The 16,488-nt window shown below is 31.0% G+C and overlaps 2 protein-coding genes across 3 annotated transcripts; both read left to right on the top strand.

Annotated features, from left to right (window-relative positions):
- Positions 1-4,822, top strand: LOC105251545 (centromere protein J). 2 transcript variants are annotated; one of them, XM_011258424.3, is made up of 5 exons: positions 1-109; positions 205-345; positions 589-4,067; positions 4,232-4,427; positions 4,564-4,822. In XM_011258424.3, exons 3-5 carry the CDS (start codon positions 601-603, stop codon positions 4,693-4,695), a joined length of 3,795 nt encoding a protein of 1,264 aa, XP_011256726.1. In that variant the 5' UTR covers positions 1-109; positions 205-345; positions 589-600; the 3' UTR covers positions 4,696-4,822. The 2 variants fall into 2 exon arrangements, with proteins under 2 accessions (XP_011256726.1, XP_025270973.1); XM_025415188.1 differs by lacking the exon at positions 205-345.
- Positions 4,823-5,884: 1,062 nt separating this feature from the next.
- On the top strand, positions 5,885-10,234 carry LOC105251546 (protein zer-1 homolog). The gene is made up of 9 exons (XM_011258426.3): positions 5,885-7,039; positions 7,131-7,413; positions 7,516-7,813; positions 7,908-8,113; positions 8,272-8,443; positions 8,658-8,981; positions 9,074-9,223; positions 9,339-9,591; positions 9,707-10,234. Exons 1-9 carry the CDS (start codon positions 6,577-6,579, stop codon positions 9,904-9,906), a joined length of 2,349 nt encoding a protein of 782 aa, XP_011256728.1. The 5' UTR covers positions 5,885-6,576; the 3' UTR covers positions 9,907-10,234.
- Positions 10,235-16,488: the final 6,254 nt, after the last annotated feature.

Below are 16,488 nucleotides of genomic sequence, written 5' to 3' on the forward strand. Positions count from 1 at the left end.
ATTTCCTGTGAAAGAAAGTGAATGAACAAATATTCAATACATTTGATTGAAATGAACAATGAAGCGTCCAACATATTTATGACTTTAAAATCGTATTTGTATTGTAGAGGTGAGTATTTAATAAAATACTAAATCTTGAGTCATTTTAAAAGAAAAGTATTATAAATATCAATTATAAATAATGCTTTTATTTTATTATTTTAGATTAAAACGCTTTGGATTTATCTGCAGTTTAAATGCATTTTATTTGGTTTAACTTTTAATACATTCAAACATACAAAAGCTATATCACATTAATATTACATTATTTAATGCCTTCAAAAAGGCATTGTATGCTTTCCTTAAGTAAGTTATTTCTGTAAGTTATTTCTTGCTTCTTATATTGAGAAATTATACTTGCAGAAACATTGAATTTTATTCAGATTTTAATTATTACATTTAATACTTCTTTTTTTTGTAGATTTAGAAATTATTATGTGTAATATATAATATATAGAACAAGTATATACAAGAATATAATTACTTGCTTAGATTGTTAGATATTATTTAGAGAGCAAAATTAATTTACAATAATAATTACAATTTCAGATATTGCAAGCCATGGATTTAGAAGCTTCTATAGTGGATCGGTTACAAAAACTAAGGCAGTGGCAAATAGAACAACAAGAAAAGCTATTAAAACAACAACAAATGCAAAGAGAAGTTTTAAGCCATGAGCAGGACCGTATTTGCAAAGTACTTGGTTTGACAATAGGTGATCTTAATGATATTATAGAAAATACAGAAAACATGCATGCTACGCATGAGATAAAGGTAGATACAACAGAGCCAATATTAGATGAAACTTCAGTTTTGCAATGCAGTGTAGAAAATTCTAATAATGCATTTGAAATGATCGACAAAGGAGTATCAACAAATGCTAATGCATTGTGCGAAACTTGTGAAAATGAAGAAACTAAGGATTCAGATCATATTTCTGCAATCGTCGATAAAAATAAAAATTCTGTAAAACGTTTTAATTCTGGTATATTGTCACAAGGAGAAGAGTTAAGTAGCGATTTATTAATAGAAGGGATAAAACCACTATCATCGGATAATGTAGTTTCAAATAGATACATTTCAGTTGATGATATTCCTGTTCCCTCACCTAAAAAAGATTTTCAGACATTACTGGAAGAGAAATTGAAAAGAGAATTAGAAGCTATGTCAAATGTGTGCACTGATGTAGAAACTAAACCAAAGAAACCATTCCTTAAGAAAGGCCAAGGACTTTCGAGATTTAAGATTTCTAAAAATTCAAAACAGTCAACAATTACAAAGAAACATAATACATTTTTGTCTTCTAAACCATGTATTAATAAAAGTGATAAAAGCAGGAAATCTATACATAAAGATGTAATCTCCAAATCTCCAAATAATTCTATTATAAGTGGAAAACGACAATTAAATTTAAAAACTGTTCCATTACCAAGAAATAAGATCCTTAATAAAACCGAATATATTAGTCCAAGTAAACAAACTACATATAATGTTACTTCTAATCAATCCAAACATTTGCAAGAAATGAATATGTTGGATTTTGATTCAAAGACAGAAAGAGAATTGGAGGAGGTAAGGATATTTGAACTTTTAGAAGAAAAAGCGGAAAATTCTAGTTTCTGTTCAACATCAAGCACAGTCCTTGCATTTTTGCAGCAGTCCACACCGTTTAAAATAAAGAAGAGATTAAATTGTGCAAACAGTGAAGGCGATGTCGTAGTAAGGCAGCAAAATGACGAACAAACTAGCGATATAATCGAGCAGAAATCGATGTCTCAGCGATCTACACATATAGGAAATTTAAAACCCAAGATACAACAATTTGAGCACTTTGGTATTCGTAAACATTCTCGTAATTCCACCATCAAGCCTTACTCGGATACTATAAATGATACTCAAGAGGAAATACAGAAACATTCAACAATTGTCAATCAAATATCACAAAATAATAGAGCATATACAGATTATTTAAAAAATCATGAGATAGTAGCATTGTCATCAGATAGCGATGAAGAAGAAGATATTTCCAAAGGAAATAATGTAGCGAGCGATGATGAAGCGGGTGTAAATCATCGCGTTAGATTCTCGGAATATAACGAATATAGAACTATAGATTCAACTGACGTGACAGATAAATCTCTCTTGAGAGATCAAATCAAGAAACAAGACTGGAATGATCATTCCACTGATTCATCGGAATTGTCTGACATTGAAGAGAAATTGCCGTTAAATGATGGAAAAATGTCTCCCCTGAAAATGACAAATAGTGAAAAAGCAATTGATGCCTCAAGACGATCATTCTTGCAAGAAAATATAATGAAAGATTCATATTATCGTCTAACGCAAGCTGTAAATATTCCTGAAGAAAAAAATGCTTTGAATTGTGAAAACGAATTGCCAAACGAAAATATGTACGATGATAACGAGTCTACAATAGTGGAAGAAATTATTCAAACATCTGACGAAGAACAGTCATCGACATCATCATTATTATCAGATACTCATAGAGGACTGAATACGCTAGAAAGAAAAGAATATGTACTAAGAAATGAACTAGAAAAAATAACAATGGAGAAAATAGAAAAAATACATTCGAATGCGGAGGAGATCGATCAGCCATACGAAGATCGAACAAATCGGATGAATGGTTTCGAATCAGAACTTTTAAAAAGCCGTTTATTAGAACTCGAAAGAGAAATTGACATATTTCGAAAGGAAAGTGCAGCTCTGTTACTCCAACGTCGAAACCTACAAGAAGATCAGACGATATTGCATAAAAAATATGCGGAGAAGGAAAGAAATTTTGAGGAAAACAAAAGAAGAATAGAAAACCGATTAGAAGAAGAAAAAAAGAGACTGGCACGCGAGAGAATGGCAATGGAGAATAGAATTCGCGATGCTCAAGAGAAGGCGAGACAAAATAAAATAGAAAGACAGAAGGTGGAAAGCTTGGAAGAGCAATTGGAAAAATTGAGGGACGAACTGAATATCAGGGAGAGTAGGTGGAATGCCGCCGAATCGAGGTATAAAAGTGAGCTTCGCGTATTACGAGTAGAAATTTCAAAATTGAAAGAAGAAATCGCGACTTTGCAGAACATTAAAAAAACAAATATCAAAAATATCAGGAAGAGCACAAGTGGACAAATGATTACAAAAGCTATCAACCAAATTAATAAACGTATCATTGCGGCTCCGTCCAAAGAGCTTCCAACGAAGGCGTCTCAAGATTTATCAGATACTTCTCCGGATGCTTCTACTCACGACGATGATGATGAAGATAAAAACAGAAGCAAATCAATAGAATCGATTGTAAAATCGGTTAATGTAAATGACGATTTTGAACAAATAAAGAATATATCTGTAAATAATAAAGTAGAATCTAAACGAGCCAAGATTGGTTCACGGCCAAAATGCAATAAAACATTCGAGGGGAAGAGTAGCGCGAAGAAAAAACAATCTTTATACGAAAATTTATTGAAAGACGCAACATCGGATCTTCTGGAAGATCAAAATTCGATTTACATTAATCAAGATACGAGTGAATCGACAGATACGCAATTACGGAATGCAAGGAACGATGAAACATCCGATAAAAGTAACGATAAATCTCAACACATGTCCACAAACGAGGACCTCAGATGTACAATGATTTGCACTACAAGCAATACAGAAATACCGTTCTATAGATCACACGAAATGAATCAAAGTCCATCAGATAAAGATATAAGATTGCCTGACAAGAGTTTAAACCCTTCACCATGTCCCTCCTCTCTTCATCATCGGACTAGTGGAGGGAATACTAAAGATATCGTAAAACAGATTCAATATTCCGATGGACATATAGAGTACTGGTATCCGAACGGTAATGTTAAAAAAGTCTTTCCCGATCGAGAAGTTACAAAGATGATTTATTACAATGGAGATGTTCGTGAGACTGACAAGGATGGTAAAGTAAAATATTTCTACGCTACGACTCGGACATGGCATACGACGACTACTGATGGCTTGGAAATCTTAGAATTTCCCGAGTACGTTTTTATCTCCTTATATATATATATGGTATATATATATATATATCCTTATATATGTCGTCTCTTTATTACGTTTATTTATTTATATTCGCGCTTGATTTTTATTTGTACTTAAATAATCAATATAATGAGTAAAAATCTAATGAGTAAAAAATATATAGCGGACAAGTGGAGAAACGTGCATCCGATGGTACTGTTGAAGTATCGTTTCCGGATGGCGCTATACGAGTAGCACAAGCGGATGGTACGGAGAAATGGTCCTTACCAGATGGGACAGTAGCGCAAACCTTTATTAATGGCGATAAAATTCTGACTTTGTCGAATGGCCAGAGAGAAATTCACACGAAAGAGCATAAGGTAAGAACGAGTTTAATTCCACTTTATTATTTTAAAATGTACCATTTCATTACTTCGTATAAATCATTACGTTTTTTTTATCAAAGCTTATAAATATATTTCGACTAATATCCCGTATAATATTAAAATGTTTCAGAGACGAGAGTATCCCGATGGTACTGTAAAGATAGTGTATGCGGATGGTACTCAAGAAACACGATATTCCAGTGGGAGGAAACGATTAAAAGATAAAGACGGTAATCTTTTAATGGATTCGTATGATAATTAAGTTTTTCCATTAAGGATATTTTTTAATGGATTTTAGCAGGAATATGGTAAAGTAAGGAATCTCTCTATATTCTAAAATTGTCGCAAATGTCTCTGCTATTCTGCAATATTTCAATTACTTATTTATATTGTAAAGACATTGTTTTCATTATGAAGTTTTCTTTTAGTTTTTATTATTTTGTAATGGTATGTATATGAACTGAATGAAAATGTTGTTCTACTGATTAGTTATTGAAAAAAATTCTTAAAAATTCTAGATGCCAAAAATTTGCTATATAATTGGTATTCTAACAAATAATAATTTAATATTAATCTAGTAAAAAAGAATAGAATCTCAGTTTATAAAAAGAACAGTTAATCTGTAAATAACAAGATTTTGTAGATGAATAAAAAAGATCTACATTAAGTGTTTGTAAATGTATAGTTATAATTAATCTAAAGAATAAGCAATTCGTATTGTGCATAAAATAACTATTTTTATAAAAACTTAAAATTTAATATTAACTTTATTATAAGATGAAATTAATAATAAAGAGGAATATATTTTTTTAATTTACAAACAATTACAGGAGATACTTAATAGTGTCGCCACGAATATTTATTTGTCTTTATCTATAATATATATAAAGCATGTCATTGCAGATTGAAATCTGCATCCCTTCTTCTACATTACATATTATATAGAAACTTTTAAAAACCCCTTCACTTTCAACTTCGACAATTTCAGATCATGATGTGCGATTATCTATACATATGATGTGACTGATAATATTTAAACCGGAAGTGAAGGTATTTCTATTGCCTAGTTATTGTATTCTTATTAGCACTTTCTACTTGAATTTTTATAATTGTATTCCTCCCTCGAAAAATTAAAATTTATAAAAAAGTTAATATTGTGAAATGTTAAATATTTTGGGGCAATAATTTTCCAGGGTTTAACACGTTATCGTTAATAAACAATTATTCTAAAACAACGATAAAAACAATTATATGATAAGTTTAATATCAATAGTAACTTTTAAATATTACACACGGGCAAATTTATTTTTTATTAAAATGTAAGGAAATCAAGTAACATCGGGAATGAGAGATTAATCGAATTTAAAAAGAATAATCGATAAGAGAGAAATCGAACAATCGATTAGTCTCGATTGAACATTGCCCTTTTCTAGACATATCACACATTCTATATAATATATTCTACATATGCACATTACACGCGTAAACTCTAAACTGTAATCGATAAAGTCTTATTTTAAGTAACGTATGCGGGATCACAGTAATATGAAGGAACATCGAAATCTACGGCGCGACGCATAAATAAGTAATAGGAGCAAGAAAAATAACGAGGATAGAAAAGATATAGAGAAAAGTTGTTGGCAACGAGCGTGGTAAAGGCGATACCGATTATAATAGCGACGGTGGTGGCGACAGTCCAGTGGCAACAGCTGTAGCTAAAGCTTCTCGGAGAATTCTAGATCGAGGGAAATCGCGTCGCGTTACTTCTCGATGCGCGATTCGAGCCGCATCAGGGTCGAGCCGCGTCGCTTCTAACGTCACTTCTCGTCCGCGGGTCGTGTTTCTTTTTTTACGATGCGTGACGATTACACGTTACATTAAACACAACTGGACGAGAGAGCTAAATGCGGTCAGCGGATAGTTGGCGTACAACAACATTTCTGACATACGCCATGTCGCGCGCTTCCAGCTGATGTCCGTCCCTCGTTTGACGTTTCTCGGACATTTATTGGACGTTTATCGTTTTCTCCAGGTGCATATTCGCGATAGCCGAAATTGCACAGAGAAGGGTACCTTTTTAGCAGGCGTCTTCTCTCATGCGTGATTCGGTTGCGATCCAATAAATAATCGCTGCGTCGAGAGAATGGCCGAGTTGGATGACTTATTTCACACGGATCAATATGTAGGCCCGGAACGTCTCACCGATTTGTGCTTCAAGCTGATCTGCGAGAATCTCGACATCATCTCGGTAAAGGGAAGACGTGGTCATCGCATACTGCGAAAGGGAATAACCTTCCCGAGCGAGATATGCGACAAGATTATCGAATATGCTCAGCACAGCGAGGCGACCGAGGACGACGATTGTTTCTTCTCGATTTTCAAGAATTTAACGGCGACTCGACTAAAGCACGTTAAAATCTCCAATTGCAGCTTAACCGATGTCTCGGTTAACACACTCGTCAATCACAAGCTCTACGATTTAGAACTCACCGATTGTAGTAATTTAACAGAACTTTGTATCGAGTATATTAATGATAATTCGGAGAATCTGCACAATTTAGCGTTTCACGGGACTTCAATGGTCGTACCGTCAAGCTTAAATGCAGGTGAGATTGCTGAGCTATTCTATTCTAGTTTATCGTAATAACATTTGACAAGCAAATTGTTAGTTAAACTGTTTGCAATGTTTTATTGCAGCTGATTCATCCATCGATTACTACAAGCGAGGATATGTTTTTAAGACACCAAGTTTAAGACGTTTGGCACTAGGATATGTAGGAATACCTGCATCGGAATATGCCATACTTCTAAAAGGATTAACCCATCTCACGCACTTGGATCTGTCTAATAGTTTTGACATTAACACTTTTGAATTTTATTATCTGGTACCAAATTTAGTATCTTTAACTTTGTACAATGTCAAAGTTAATACCGACCCAAAGTCTTTTGTTAGGAACATCTGTCAGTTGAAGAATTTAAGGTATATCATATAAGTGTAAAATTTTCTTAGAATTACAAGTATTGCTAAATAATATATAAATCTATATTGAACAATATAAATTTAATAGACATATTTTTATAGGCATTTGGATATTTCACAATCGAATTACAAGCATGGACAGTTTGATAATCCTAATAAGATTTTATGTGATTTAGTGAATGGTTTACCCCAGTTAGTATCCTTAGATATCGGCGGCACAAATCTTGCGGGTAGAGGTGTAGCCGAACGTCCCATCGATACGAAAATTGAAGATTCTAACTTTGGTCAACTTTCTGACATACCTGGTCTCGCATCCAGAATAAATAAGCCGTTACAATTTTTAGGACTTTATGGTACTGCTCATGGTGCTTGCAGGAGGCATGATATACCTGCCAAAGTTGTGAGTTGTAATATATGATTATATTTGAATACATATAAGGACATCAATCTTTTCTTTGTATATAATATTGATTTTGACGTGGTTCAATTTTCAGGTGGCTGGTGATGCGAACGAAGATCAAATATTAATTGCAGCTCATGTTTGTATGGACAATAAGCAAGAATTATTACAAAAAGTACTGAGCGATTTGTATCATGTATTTAGGTATGAAAATTGTCATAGAATGGATCAAGCACTATGTACTGTTTTGGAAGCAATGGAAAAGCATCCAGCTCAGAAACATATACAGATATCAGGAAGGTATATGCAATATTCTTCTTACCTCTTTTTTTCTTTTTCTCTCTAGTAAACTTTATTATTTAAAAATTTTCCATTCCCGAGAAAAGTAATTGCAAAATTTAAGAAAACATTAATATTGTGCTAATAAAATTTTAATACTATATCGATATATGTTGCAGTGCTACATTATTTTACATAGTGAAGATGAAGGAAAAAGGTGAACTAGTAGCGCGAATGAAGAGGAGGATTATTAGTACCTTACTTGCCGGTATGAGCGCGCATAGAGATGAGGAGACTATGATGAGAAATGGTTGTTTGGCATTGTGTCAATTCCGCATACCACAAGATGTGGTTCGTATTATTTTCAATCTTTTAAGTTTTTGCATTGCAACATAATTGTAGTGTGCAGTTTGACCGAATAAATTCTCTGCAATTAAATTGCGCGACTTTTACATAGATAGAAAACGTTTTTCATCTGAATATGTAGCAAAAATATTAATCATTTTTATGATAATAATATAACTTTCATAACATTGTGTCTTCAGCATCATTCTTACTTTTGTAGATGTCAAATTATGAAGCGCTAGTAAAAGTACTTCTTCATTCAGCCAAACATTCGGAACCAGAAAGTTTTGTTCAAAGAATCGGTATATATTTATTAAACTCTTTGGCTTGTCAAGTGGAAGGCAAAGAAAAGAGATTACTTGGCAAATTGGGTTGTGTTAAGACTATGTTAGAATTGGTCGAATATAGAGTAGAATCTGGTATATTTGATGATGTATTAGAAGTCGCATGGTCAACAATGTGGAATATGACGGATGAAACATCCGTAAATTGCCAACGATTCTTAGATGAGAAAGGCATGGCGCTTTTCCTTTTATGTGTAAAGGTATGATTTTATTATACATGTTTGTTTATGATTACATTGTGCGCTTAATTCGTTATTTTCATTCATGATACAATAATATTTGTTTCGTTTAGCAATATCCACATAAGGAAGAATTGTTGAGAAATATGATGGGTTTACTCGGCAATGTGGCGGAAGTTGAATATCTTCGGATCCACCTTATGCAAGAACGATATGTAACTGTTTTTGCCAGTCTGTTACGTTCTAATAGCGATGGAATTGAGGTTTTGTATTTTTTTCTCTCTTTTTCTTTGATTCATTGTTAATCGTCTATTTTAATTTTATTTGAACATTTTTATTATTCAAAATAGCAACAGATATATTTCTTTACTTGTACAGGTTCCATATAATGCCGCTGGTATATTGGCACACATGGCATCTGATGGTCTTGAAGCTTGGACGATAGAAAAGCCGACGCGTAACGAGGTTCTTAAATACATGGTACAAGCAATTGAAAGTTGGGATTTAAATGCAGAGCGTAATATTAATTATCGTTCGTTCGGACCACTATTGCGTTTATTGGATGTATATCATACTTCTCCTTGTCAACACTGGGCTGCTTGGGCTCTTGCCAATCTCACCAAAGTATATCGTATGTATGCTCGATATTAATGTATGCTTGTATTATGTGTTGTTGAATATATATGCGCATCTATTAGTGTATTCGTGTCTGCGACTATTTTACAATATAATCCGATCTGTTTTAGCATTCAAATATTGCGCATTGGTAGTAAAAGAAGGAGGGATGGAGAAACTACACACAGTAATAGCGGATCCCAGACCATACGAACGTATAAAAGAACTCGCAAATTTAGTGATTGAAAATTGTTATCAATACGAGACCCATTCCGATGATGTAAACGTTTCTCATTCGGCCTTAGATCCGGAATATAGTCTCGATGGTTAAAAAAGATCGTTAATAACGTCATCGTTAAGCACGTTATATAACTTATGTCGTCTTTTTAGACAAAACAAATTATAATTAGTACCATTAACGAACGAACAATAGCAGTGGAATTTAAGTACATAGGGGAGTCAGATTAAGTCAGATTAAAAAGTGTGTTAAACCAATTCTATGAGACAATTTCTTCGACGAAAAACAATGGAAACGAACGGATGCTCAATATTATAATTACAAAGGTTGTGTATGCATGCGTGTATAGGTGCGTACGTGCGTATGTGTGTGTTTAAACATGTATAAACGGAGAATATTTTGAAATGATTATTCAATTATTGGCAAATATATAGTATATATTATTATATATGTTAGTATATATTATTATATATACATATAATATATACATATTATATATACATATTATATATACATATAATATATACATATAATATATAATATATTATTATATATACATATAATATATATAATAATATTATATATTATATATAGTATATAGTATATATTATATAGTATATATTAGTATATATTATTGTCAATAATTAATAGTCGATTTTAAGAATACTTGTCCGATCGATGTATATAGTCCGATCTTATATCGTACAGTCGAGCCTTCATATTCTGAACATCCCTATTCTTAATGAATTAAACTTCCATAAGCTGAGCTTTTTCTCTCGCGTTATTCTTTCACATTCGCTTTTTCATGCATAGAGAAAATTAGTGTTATTACTTGTATATACATGTAATTGTTCACGAAATTTTCATTTTGCAAAAAGAGTTGTGGAAGTAATTGAAGAAATAATTCAAAATAAGAAAGATTGTTGGGTAAAATACAAAAGTCTAATTGTATGAGCGCGAAAATGGAATTGCAGCTAACAGTGGTTGCACACTTGCTTATTTGTCTTTAACTAAACGTATTAACTTTCATACAATATATGGATGTATATTTTTGACCTTTCTTTTTCTCTCTCTTGTAGATAATATATATCATAGAAATAATTTTGTGTTCCCATTATTAAAAATTTTTTAATACAAGCATGACAAGATAAACTTGGAAGAATCTCTTACATGTAAATAAAATTATTGAAAAGCAGTATATTAAATTTAAATGTTTTGTATATTGTCGTTATTACTACATTAAAAAATTTTCTGAAAAAATTAATTTCATCAATTTGTACCAATTGTGCAGTTGATCATATTTTTAATAAATTTCCAGTTTTGTCTTTTATGTAGGCTGAGCAACAAAAAATATGCAAAAGAATAATTACAGTGAGTATTAACAGTGTCAACTTTATGGCTACGTTCCAAAATTCACTGCTAATACTGAAAATCTATAGCTTACGTGACTTACGCTATAGATTTTCAGTACTAGCAGTGAATTTTGGAACACAGCCTATGTATGTGATGTAAGCACATAATGCATTAAAGCATATCCGGTTTGTTCAATGTATAATATAACATGATATAAGTTTAATGCAACTATATAAATATGCACTTTATTTTCCCTCTTTTATCTTTCTTTAAGAGATAATAATTGTGTTATCGAAGATTGTAAATATATTGATGCAATAAGATTTGTTTCCCCTTTGATTCATGATAACAAAATATTTCGACGTGATAATAAAATTCAATAACAATAGTAATAACATACTTTTAAAAATGATATATAATTGATATTAATATAATTATAAATGTCTCGTTCAAGTCGTATGTATAATTTGTATAAAATTGATGTATCAACTAAAATATGAAAGTTCTAGAAAAAAAAATACAATTTTTCAGTCTACATATAAAACTGAATTGAAATATATTGATTGTTAAACAATTAAAGATTTAAGTTGAGCTCAATAATCCAAAGTCAATATAAATCATTCGAATTATTAATTTATTATATGAAAATATATTCATAAAAAAGTATTAGAAGAGAGAAGACTAAGAGGTGTCATGGCCCGCTTTTATTTATTTATTTATTTTTTTTATTGAGTAATAAGCGCGCTCTGGCTAGTCGCCATACAGCATGATACATGTAAGTTATATCGTCTGTTGGTAAGATTTAGCATTAGGTAAAAATATTGGCAATATCATATTATAAACTTCTTTGGTACTATCCTAGCTTACACAAATTAAACTATAAAAACTTTTAATAATCTTACGTAAAAGAAATGTTTAAACATAAAGAAAACATTAAAGTTAAAATCTTTCTTATTTCTAATGTATCATACTATAATAAAGCAAATATATATAATATATAAGGAATGTACATCAAAATTTGCGTTTAATATTAATTAATCTTATCTTAATCTTAACCTATGCACTACAATTGTAAGATAAAAGCTATATAAAATTATATTCTATTTTCCTGTATGAATTATAAATATCGGCCTACTCTCGCATATTAATTAGTGCGCATTTACCTTCGCACATACATACGTTCTCTCGTATAAATATTTTGTTCTTTACATTGTTAAATGTGTACTGTGTAATATTTAATTTCCTACATTGTTAAATGTGTACTGTGTAATATTTAATATCTTAAAAAAATCGCTAGTGTACTTATAAAGTTAGATATTTGTCTTACATTAGAACTTGTACTTAATAAAACTTACAGATTTTGTGATATTATGGATTAAAAGATAGATCTTATTAAGCGTTAGTAAATATTATTTCTATGTATTACTAATTAATCTGGACGCAAGTGTAATATTTTAAATACATGTCATATATAAGTTATGTCTGAGTTTCTATTCAATATCCCAGAGAAACTATTCGAGGAAAGCCTATCTCTAATCACGTATATTTTAATTATGTGCCCTAATTACATTCTCTAACCGCATGCCCTAACGGCGTGAATAAATGTTCGACATTACGTACTATTGTACGTAAAGCTTTTCTTCAGGCCAGTTGAACTTACTTTTCGTTGATTCTGGCCACTTTCTCGCTCGATCTCTAATCAGAGATCGAAAAAGGAGATAAACACTCCTTCTTTTGCCGATTAATTACCGGCAAATGAGCGTAAATATTTCACGCTCATCGTAACGATCGCTCGATTTTACGATCGTTTGTTAAATATTTGAATATAACTTTATTTTAACTCAAATAAAGCCAAAATACTACTACTTTCTATATACTATGTTTTCTAATAAAATATAAAATTCATGTATGTGTATAACTTTTATGATATTACAAATTATTTAATTAATTAATCGTTTGGCTATATTTTAAGTTAAAGTAAAATTTAAAAACAATATCTACAAACAAATTCTACAATGGATGAGCTATGATATAAGAAATTAGAATAAAATAAGTGCGCGTTATAAGAATAAAGTAGTATCAAAAATTGATAAAATTGTTAAAATTATTAATGCGTGCTCTTGATTTAATAAACTAGTCAAGTCTTTACAAAAAAAATTTTCTTTTCTTGATTCTCTTTTTTAAATTAATACTTCAATATATTTTCGCAATAGATGCAAAGCATTTCGAAAGAATTTAATAAAAAATTATTTAATTTAATCTATCCTAGCTCATCCATTTTAAGGCAACGGACTTACTCTACAATTCACAATCTACAATCTACAATCTACAATCTACAATCTACAATCTACAATCTACATCTACAATCTCTACGAATCCGTTACCTTAAAGTTAAATAAAAGTTTTTCTCACTCACCGGCACTGATGCGCAACAGCGGAGTTGTTGTTATCAAAGCTAGTTGTCTGTAACATACAAATATAAAATTCATTTATATTAATGCTTACAAAATGCAATCAATATTTCAAAAAATTTTTATCGCGCGGAATTTTATATCCGATGTGTAAAATAATAAGCAGAGATAAACACGTGTGGAAAATTTTTATAAAATTTTAAAACTGTTTTTTAAGAAAGTTTTTTAAAAAGTTTTATATAACTTTTATAAAAATCGTTCTCTCTAATTTTCTCTTTAATTCATTTAAATAATAAGATCGAATTATTATGCGTACGATTTATAACAATTGATATACAAATAATAAATATTCACCATCAGGTTGCTCCGCCGATGCAAGATGCCTCTCCCAGGCCTCCTCCTCCTCTCATGTTGTTGACGCGCGATACTTTCAACGGCACTCCCGCACTCACGAGCGATATTTTTATATCGCTATTTTCGTTATTTTACGCGCGATACTAAACGGCACTCCCGCACTACTTCGGTATTCGGATTAAAAATTTGGTCGCGCGATGTATATATTTAATATATATATACTTTCAACGACATTCCCGGTTTCGGTACGAGCGAAAATCTCATTTCATTTACGAGACTTAACTTTGAGCCAACAGGTCGGGAGTGCAACGATACAACGAGCAAAGATTAGGCCCGAACCGGAAAGAAGACGAAACGATTGAGGAATAGAGGAAAATAAAGTTCACCAGCTCTTTTTCGCGCATAATTATCCTATCTCATATCGAACCTGGACCCGCTAAGCATGATTTCAGGTGCTTCGCCCGGAACACGAAGTTTCCCGCAATGCAGGATATGGCTACACCTGGCTGGTAGACGGCAAAAGAAGAGGATACCCACATTTTTTAAATGCTAACATTCAGCAATTTAAAAAATGGGGAGGCAACCCCTTTTACCGAGCGAAAATCATGCTTAGGGGAATCCACTCGACTCCTCGACAGGGTTAACACACGCAGTGCGTGTGGCTGTAGGGTAGACGAGCAAAGAGAAGAGACCCATTGACGACCATTCCGAGCAATCGATCGAGTTCTAACTAATTCGGGCCGAATCATTTGACGAAGTACGAAGCACGAAGCGCGAGTGTACGTTGCATAACAACGTGTGCAAACTCGAAACATCCCAGTTAGTTGGCATCGGAAGTAGAGACTCGTGACAATAAATGAAATTGGGATTTTATATGAAAAAGTCCAAAATTTCCGCGAAAATGCGACGACGCGAGAATACTACAACGCGAAAACGCGGTAACGAAACGCTTGCCGTCCGCGGCACGTTGACGGCACCGACGACGCGAAAGGGTACTTAGCTTCCCTTTCAAGCACCTTAAGATTTATCATAAATAGAAAAATTTAAGATAAATCTCAAGACACTATCCAAGTACTAAGCCCTCCCACCGCGACAAGGTGTACCCCATGGGAGGGTTATATTATATATAATTTTATATATAATATAATATATACAATTGCAGCATTTATTTTGCAATATAGTATATAAATTTAAATTTGCATAACAAGACCGTAAAACAAAATTATTGGCACGGTATTGTTTATGTCGGATATTATGTTATTCATTGTTGAAATTCATTGTTGAAATTCATTATTAAAATATAATATAATTTGAAATGTAATACAACATAATTTAACAAGTTTTTTTTTTTTTTTTTTTTTACGTGGGGAAAATGCTCCTTATGCACACCCCGACGGGACCGCTATTTAGCGGTCCCGTCGGGGTAGTGTTGGGCTCTCCCCGCCGCTATTTTAACGGCAGGGACTACCAACTAAAAACCCCACGCGCCTTTCCTTAGGCCCGATTGCACCAACTAAATTTATTTATTTAGAAAGAAAGATAAAAACAGACATATATTTAAGTCCCGCTTAAAGCTGAAATAACGTTGGTGCAATCGGGCCTTAGTCTTCCAACGCTCGAGCTCCCGGAACCGTGTGCATAAGGAACATTATATGCGGTGGTCCTAACAAACTACTATCCTACTTCTTAAAAGGAATATTAAAAAAATTTTAATTATGATTTATTTCATTCTACTTTTTTAATTTATACAGTTTAATAATAAAATATTATATTTTCATTATAAAAATAATATATAACACATATAATTAAATTTCTATTCATATATATATACAATATATACAATAATATATAACACATATAATTAAATTTCTATTCATATATATACAATATACAATATATATATACAAATTTCTATTCATATATATACAATATACAATATTCACAGATATCTAAAAAAATATTTTTCTTAATATCTTCAATATTAAACTTTAATAATATAAGTTTTATTTAGATAAATTTATATAAATATAATTAATGAAATACAATTAACGAAATTACTCTTAAAATATATATAAATATAGAAATTTTATAAAAAATATTATTTAAATTAAAATTTTAAATACATAAATACATAAATATATATATAAATATATAAATTTTATATGAAAATTATTATTTAAACTAAAACCTTAAATATATACATAAATATATATATATATATATATATATATATATAACACATAAATTTTTTATTTATTAATTATATACATATAAGTATATAAATATATAAATTTTATAAAAATTATTATTTAAATTAAAACCTTAAATATATAAATAAATAAATATATAAATTTTCTAAAAATTATTATTTAAAAATATTATTTAAATTAAAATTTTTTGTAAATTTTAATAATAAATCCTTTTCTATAATTTCTACTCATTATTTATCTATTTTAAATTATTCAATTCATATATTTAAAAATAACTGATAAATTTATAAATAATATGCTAAATTTATTATCCATATTGAACTAAAAAAATATCTTAATATATAAAT

Source organism: Camponotus floridanus, unplaced genomic scaffold, assembly GCF_003227725.1.
Source record: "Camponotus floridanus strain SB8 unplaced genomic scaffold, Cflo_v7.5 scaffold115, whole genome shotgun sequence".
Taxonomy (NCBI): domain Eukaryota; kingdom Metazoa; phylum Arthropoda; class Insecta; order Hymenoptera; family Formicidae; genus Camponotus; species Camponotus floridanus.